Source organism: Streptopelia decaocto (assembly GCF_964273445.1).
Source record: "Streptopelia decaocto genome assembly, chromosome: 2".
Lineage (NCBI taxonomy): Eukaryota > Metazoa > Chordata > Aves > Columbiformes > Columbidae > Streptopelia > Streptopelia decaocto.
In genome coordinates, this window is record NC_138655.1 from 55141235 (window position 1) to 55148978 (window position 7744).

At 46.1% G+C, this 7744-nt stretch overlaps 1 protein-coding gene across 1 annotated transcript in view; it reads right to left on the bottom strand.

The window, feature by feature from the left end:
- Positions 1-7509, bottom strand: part of PIEZO2 (piezo type mechanosensitive ion channel component 2) — a 308441-nt gene extending 300932 nt beyond the window's left edge. Inside the window, exon 1 of the mRNA XM_082043960.1 lies at positions 7325-7509. Within this exon, the coding sequence (XP_081900086.1) occupies positions 7325-7388 (64 nt within the window). The 5' untranslated portion in view covers positions 7389-7509. The remainder of the gene's footprint in view (positions 1-7324) is intronic.
- Between the last annotated feature and the right edge of the window lie 235 nt (positions 7510-7744).

The window sequence follows — 7744 nt, forward strand, 5'->3', positions numbered from 1 at the left end:
ACAGAATATTATCAAAGCAAACACCGCAGCTCGGAATTAAAGACATGAAAGAAATTAAGATGCAGAATAGCAACCTTCATGTGACATTCAGGTTTTATAACTGCCAAGTCAAGACGGGAAATGGACAGGTAAGACTCTCAGGAGAAAAGGAGAAGTACATTAATTCAACCACATCCTGAATGTAATGCACCAAAGGACAGCTTCTAACAAACACACCAAAATAAAGATATTATACAATTCTGCTTGTGGAGGGTTTGTTTGGGTTTTGGGGTTTCTTTTAATATTCAAAATCTTGAGTTGGTTTATCTGACAAAATAAACCCCAGGATACCAGTTTCTCCCAGTACAAGAATCCACCACTCATATTTCAGCCAGCAACACCTGCCCTTTTTCTGGAAAACTTCTTATCTGCATGCTACCAGCTTCTGACCTTCAGAGATCTCCCAAGATGACAGCATGGAGACCTGTGATCACCAGAAAAATAATGCTACAGAAAACTTTTACCCTAGAAAGCAAATCTGGATTGATTTAGTAACACATTGACCAATCTCCTACAGCACAGGGAACAAAAAAACCCAAACCAAAGCATTTTACCTACTTAGCAAGTCATACTACCAGTATCATTAGAACCACCTAAAGATATTACAGAGGCTTGTTACAATCTACTTGACTACACAGACTTTTTTTATTAATTAGCACTTGCTAACAGCATTCTTCAAGACAGAAAGCAAACAGCCCGTTTCAAACAGCCTGTTTCTTAGAGTGCTGCAGTTCAAGAGTAGAAAGTAGCTAGTGATGAGAAGTTATCCTCAAAATAAGATGCTTTAGCTTCACAAAGGCTACCATTTCAATGTAAAAAGAGAAAGAGGAAAGAGATGGAGAGGAAAAAAGCTGGACTGTGAACACCCAGCAGCTTTGCATACATGTGAAAAAGGTTTTACTCTTTTGAAGGACTGCATCATCTGAAGTCCCTCTCAGATACAATCTGTTTAAACATATTCCCTTCCAAGAGCCTTTTTAGCAGCGCCAGCCATTCTGAAGTCAGTGGTTTTGCCAGCCTTTGCTACTCCACTACTCCAACAAACATGCTGGTAAAGCTGCACCACAAAATTATTTTAGTCCTTCAGTGGTTGAAACTGCTGCACTCCATCTCCCCAGCCTGTTGCCTTACAATATGTGTTTCCCACATTTTCGGACTTTTAGCAAATTACCTGATATTGAAGAGCACCATGGCTATACATGTACAAATGCAATAACAGCACCACGGTCTCCCTTTACCTCCCTCAGAAATATCCCCAAAACAAGTTATCCGTTCCCAAAATACATACAGTTCTGTCATTTCATTTTATGATTTGACTGCTCTTATTAAAAAAAAAAAAAAAAAAAGCAGAATAATGCTCAGTGTTGTACCTGCAGTTTAAAAGACAGAGAGGGAATTCCACGCGTGACACAATTTGCAGTTGACACCCATAAGCTCCACTGCTACCAATAAAGGATTCAAATTCTTTCCAGTTCCTACAAGTCACCAGGCAAGTTGTCCATTTTCTCCAAGTAACGGTGTCCAAATTTCCAGCGATTTCCATGCCCAAGTTCAATACTGCCTGTAGAACAAGCTACCTATCAGGCAAGCCCTAAGCCTTGCAAATCTATAGGTTCTGGGTTTATCTATCTCATCTTAAACATTAAGTAGATTCAAAACACTTAACAGAATAGTGAGGATAAATAAGTAGAGGTGTTAAGAACTCAAGTAGAGACATTTTATACCCATTTTTTGTGGGATGCATCTTTAAATAGAGTTTCTCAGCCTGCATGCTAGGGGAGAGCAGACACAGCCAGCCTGAGACAACTGTTACAGACAAGAGCAAGCACTGTGCTTGCAGGCGACTGCTGCCTCCCTGCTACCCCCAAAGCACTTTTCTCTGGATCTTAATTGACATGAGATGGAAGCTGCAGAGATTTAAATGACCTTTGCTTTTTGTGCACAAGAAAATCTAAATCTGTGCCCACAAACCTGGAAAATACTGCTCCTGCAAGACTGGCATCTAAGTTTGCTGTTTGATTTTTTGATTTTTGTTTTTTTGTTTGTTGTGTTTGGTTTGGGTTTTTGTTTTTCCCAGCACGCTACCCATGAAGGGGTTCCTTGGCTTTTTGTTGCTGTGACTAACATTTTTATGAGTGTTCTGGGACAACAACAACAACAGGGTTTCAAAATGTAACAGGAAGTCTATGTGAATCTCATGCTCTTCCCCATCATTCTTCTCAGTACATCATAATAAATATTCCCCAGTGCCACCATAATGACCAAAAAAAAAAAATCATCAGTTTGTTCATTCTCTGTCTTTTCTTTTCAGTAACTGGCCAATTTTAAAGCATAACAAGGAGTGCTCTCGCTAACTATGTGAAGTCTACCTCATTTTTTAAAATGTCAGCCTTTTAAAATAAGTATATATATACACACATATTCATATGTATTTACTGTCACGTGTCACTATGCAAATTACCTTCTCAATCTGAATGGTCCTGTATCACAAATTGCGTGGTCATCGCCTTGACAACATCACCTGTACAGATTGGCGCATAAAAATCATTCAGTCTCCTGAAAACTGCAACACAATGTCATATTATCATTTTGAAATACCCACCTCCAGTGAAATAAATGATAAGCACCTAAAAGATAATAATCCGAGCATGGCATGGTTCGGTGCCTCCAAAGACGCCTTAATATTACAGAGTTGTCCAACTTATTCTAACTACAGAAAATGTGAATAGTAATAATTCAAAGCATCAAAACATATAGGAAGGTCTTGGATTTTGAACACTCTTGAAAACACATAATTCAAACACTATTTTCATACCTGCTAATGTAACACTACAGATATTTCCTCTCCGAGGTTTTCATCAGTACTTGTTAATTTACAGATAAAAGTCAAAGAGCACCTAAGCATGCTGGAATCTACCTTGTCCTTCCAAGGCAGAACAAGGACTGCAATCCTGCTGAGGCACTTCCAACAACTGAATATATGTGTTTTGAAAAATACTGTGTATGCTTTAAAAAATATCCTCTCAAACACATTTTTTATATCCCGAAAAGACGATCATTCTGATCCATTCAACATTATTCACGGGTCACTGAAAGAAGAAATACGAGCAATTTCTGCTGTTTAGCAGGAGTTCAAAGATTTAGCTTGACAAGCGAAAACTGCCGGCTAATTTATGAACTCTGTCACCCAAAAAAACTCTGAAGTATTTTATTTTCACCTGCCATCACTGATAACTGTGCTCACCTTCCCCACCAAAGAAACCCAGCTTTCTAGAAGCTCCTACAATTCTTACTTCATCTGCATCAAAATTTGAAAGTTCAGAAAGCAAGTGTAATTTCTGGGAAGCGCTTGGGCCAGGCAGCTACAATAGCTCACCAAAGACAGTTTGCTGATAACACGCAATCCAGCAGCATCGGTTAAACACCAGAGAAAGCTGTTCTCTCTAAGCACTTTTTTCCCAGTACCGCATTTGAAAATAATAATATTTTGCTTAAAAGAAAACTAATGAAATGTGTGTGAAGTAAAGCAATTGGAAGCGGAATGATTATTGTTATCAAGTGATGTAAACCACAACTTTGTGGTTCAAGTCTTTACAAACCAAAGAAAGCAATTAGCAAAAAATTGTTCCAATGCCTTATTTCAGACAGACAAATCACATTTTGCATGTTTCAAGTTCATACCAGTAACAAAAAAAATATAGGTTCATGCCAAGGCTTAAGCTTTAAAAAACAAAACACAAAAAGCCCACTTTCCACCACCAGTGCCAAAAGCTCCCTCTCCTCCATGTTATCATTTGTTTTTCCAGCATTGTACAAGTACAATACAGGAAAATATCACATTGCAGTAATCTCACAAAAAAAAAAAAAAAAAAAAAAAAAAAAACCTAACAACTCTGTCTCTCTGTATTATTAGAGAACACAGGACTTTATTTGTGAGGAAGTTTCACATTACTGTGCCTTACCATTTAAGCTTCGAGTCGCATCAGAATGAATATGAGTTTTTATTGTGAAAACGCCATGATCAGCTGTGAAGTCATAAGCCTACAATCAGCTTTTCAATCTCCAAAGTCTTTCATTTTGTACATGTTAAACTTCCTGTCTTCAGCAGACACTCAAGACACGTAATTCTTGAGCTTTAAATGGCTACATCTGGGTTTACCTGCACAAGATTACACTCTGCAGTGCTACAGACCTAATCCTAACAAGTTCTTAGAAGGAATTCTGTATTCTCAGGTATGTGGTACTAATTAATGGTTGGGAAAGTATTTCATATCAGCAAAAAGAACTAGCCTTAGTATTTAATTTTACTTTTACACTAAAGTATTTAAAGTATTAAGGATTTAAAGCACTAACCATTTTTTAAAGTATTTACAGAATCATCTTGCAGCTTAGCAGAGGTGTTATTTCTAACGAGTTTGCCACAGCTGCCATTGCCCTCCACACACCTCGTCAGGGCTCTCCAATATAGTTACTTTCTACTCTTAGAAACAGAAAAGCAAATTATACCACAGTGAGAAACTACAGTCATCTAGAATTTTAAAATCACACACACACAGATTCTGAACCGAAAGAACAATTCTGTATTTCCACCCTTTTGGCACAGCCAGACACAGTTATTGCCCAGACAGGGGTAGGAGACACAAGGCACCACTCTGCGCAGTGAGTCCTTGTGGCAGCTTTTCAACTGCGGATGTAACCTCGGCGTAAGTCAGACAAAAAAACATCACTCTGATATATGAAGTCTAAAAAGCCTCTTTCCAGAAGCCCACTAAACACTTCCTTGATGCTTGGAAAGGAGGAGAGCATTAGCTCAGGGATAACTCAGGTGCAGATGCAAGAACGGTGGTGAAGCAGGCTGAACTAGGTTTCACCCTAGTGAGGACTCCGCTAACAGCTTGTAAAAAGGAAAATAATAACACCTACAGACACAGTATATTAAGGTAAGAAAAAAGCTGTTTGTCCATTTACTGATTTTCCCTCTCAAATCCAACTAACAAGATCACTAGGTCCAAAAACAAAGCTCCACAGTGGGATTTCTTCTTCATTCTCAAGACGGGAAGTCCCTCCTTCGGGTTTTGTGTTTCGATTAATCTTCAGATGAGTAAGATTCATGACCAATAAGCAATTCATGACAGTATCAGTTCTCATCTGTGTAAGTATTACTGCAATGCGAAAGTACCTCTGCATTACCAAACATCAGGAATCAGGACAGCAAAACGATTTTATTTGAACTTGTTTTGATACAGAAAGTTTGGCAAGAACCAGAGTGAGCACCTGAAAGAACAATACCTCTACTATTTTAATATCATAGCTAGATATTATATTATTAGGAGTAATACAAACAAATTTCACCTGAATACAACTTGTCTTCTGGGATCTTTTCTTCTCTCTACATGTCTTTCCAGCAAATTCATCCTCATCTATAATCCAACCATCTTTCACAAGATTAAAGAAAATGCAGACAGGGCCCAACAGGTTTCAAATAGGGGTGACCTATGCCCAGCCCTGGCATCATCAAGACCTTCCTGGTACCACCAACCCTTGGCCTTGTGGGCAACCTGCCCCATCCACCGGCACCCAGTTCCTCTGCACACAGCGCTCCTGCACACTGACCACCAAGGCACTGACACCCAGTAGTATGGGGATGGCCTCAAAGCAGGTGGGGGCTGCTCTGCTGCTGTGGGCCTGGGGAGCTGTGGCCTCCCTAGCCCCAGCAGTGGCCACCAAACACAGGTCCAGGCACCTGCAGGGGGACCACGGGCTTTGGAGAGAGTAGAAACTGGGTGCTGGCGGTGGGCTGGAAAGCTGCACCCATCTCACCTTTCCTACATCCCTGCTAACATCACCCACCACAATGCTTCAAACAAAGTGATGGGGGAAAAAAAAAGGGGGTATTTTCACTCCCAGTCCCTGAAAGCAAGAGGAGCTGCACACCATGAGGCACCAGTGAGCCGCTCGGGTCCTGCACGTCTCTGCCGGGGCTGAGCATGGGGCTCACGTCCTCCTCCACGGAGGAGAAGTCAGAGGCAGCGAAGGGCACTTGAAGCCAGAGCTTGGGACATCTCCCGAACTGGGGGGAAGGAAGATGCTGAGATGAAGAGGTGGTGGCCAGGCCACCACGGGGCTCCTCAAGGGCAAAGACCCGGACAGGCTGCGTGTTTCGGGGGGGGCCGCTGAGCAGCCCTGTCCTGGGAAGCCGGTGAGGCAGCGCGAAGAGCTGCACCCCCGGGGGTGGGAGACGGCGCCCGCAGCCCCCGTCTTGTGCACACGCCTCCGCGCCGCTCCGCACGGCCAGGAAGGAGCTGGCGGCAGCCGGGACCGGCCCGGGAACGCCGTGGCGGCCGCGCAAGCTACGGCCGGCACCGCTCCGCCGCCCGCGGAACATGCGCGGCGCGGGGCTCGCCGCCGAGGAGTTTTGAGGGTTTCTTTCCGCGGCGTGCGCGAAGCGGGGACCATCCCGGGCCCCCGCTTTCCCTCTTCCCGCCCCGCAGCCCACATCGCCCCGCCAGGCACCAGCCCCAGGCGCGGCCGCCCGGCCGAGCCGCTCTCCGCAACCGCGGCTTTGCAGGCGGGCCCACCGTCCTGCCCATCTAACGAGTAATCGTTGCTTATTCAGAGTTTTATTTTCAAATTGTGCGGAGGGCATGGATTAATATTAACATATTCACCCATGGCTGGACACCGCAGTTCTCCATCCAAAAATAATTCGTTCCTTGGATGGCCGCCTACTAAGTAACGCGATTTAATAAACTGAAATTTCTCTCTCTCGAAATAAGAAAAACCTCCCTCCTGAAAACCTCCGTGAATTAGAGAATTGGTCTTTCTGAAAGACGCTCGCACCCCGCTTTTACAAGGTACCCCGAAACCCTCACAAGGCAGATGAGCCAGAATGCCTGGGGGTCCAGTGCTCTCTCACGCCTTCCCCGAGGATGCGGAGCGACGCGGGCACAGGAGCCAGCGGCGATTTTTCCGAGTGAAGAGCCGCGGAGCCCCGCACGCCGCTCCGCTCCGCGCAGCCGGTGCTCCGCAGCGAGCAGAACCCCGCAACACGTGCGAGCCCCGGGCGCGCAGCAACAAAATCGTATCAGTAACAACACCAACAAATATCTAAGAAATAAACGGTGAGCAACGAAGTTTAAAGTTTCTTGGGATAACAGCGGGAGCAGCCGCGAGGAAGGAGAGCGGCGCATCCCTCAAGCCCCCGGCCCCGCGGGCAGCGAGGACGGTCCCGCGGCCCCGGGACGCGCACCCGCCCGGCGACCCACCGACGGAGGGAGGGACGTACCGGCAGTGAGGCACACGGGCAGGAGCAGCCGGAAGGTGAGCCCGCACACCACCTCGGTGGCCATCGCGGCGGGGCGGGGATCGCGGCCGGCCGGCCGGAGAGCAGTCCCTCTCTGCGCGCCACTGCCGCTCTTAGGTCCGACCGTGCGCGGAGCCGCCGCGGCGGCGGAGCATCGCCCGTCACCTCCTCGCCTCGCCTCAGTCGCGCCGCCTCACGCCTCCCGCTGCATCCCGGCGGCAGCCCATGCAACCAGCGCCGCGCCGCACCCCCGGCCCGGGGCACGCACACGCCCGCCCCCTCGGGACTCCCCCGCCCTCTCTCCCGCTCGTTTTCCCTCCCTCCCTCGGCCGGCAGCGCGGAGCGCCCTCCCCCCACACACCCCACCCACCCCCCTCACCACCCCCACGGCCCGCGGCACCC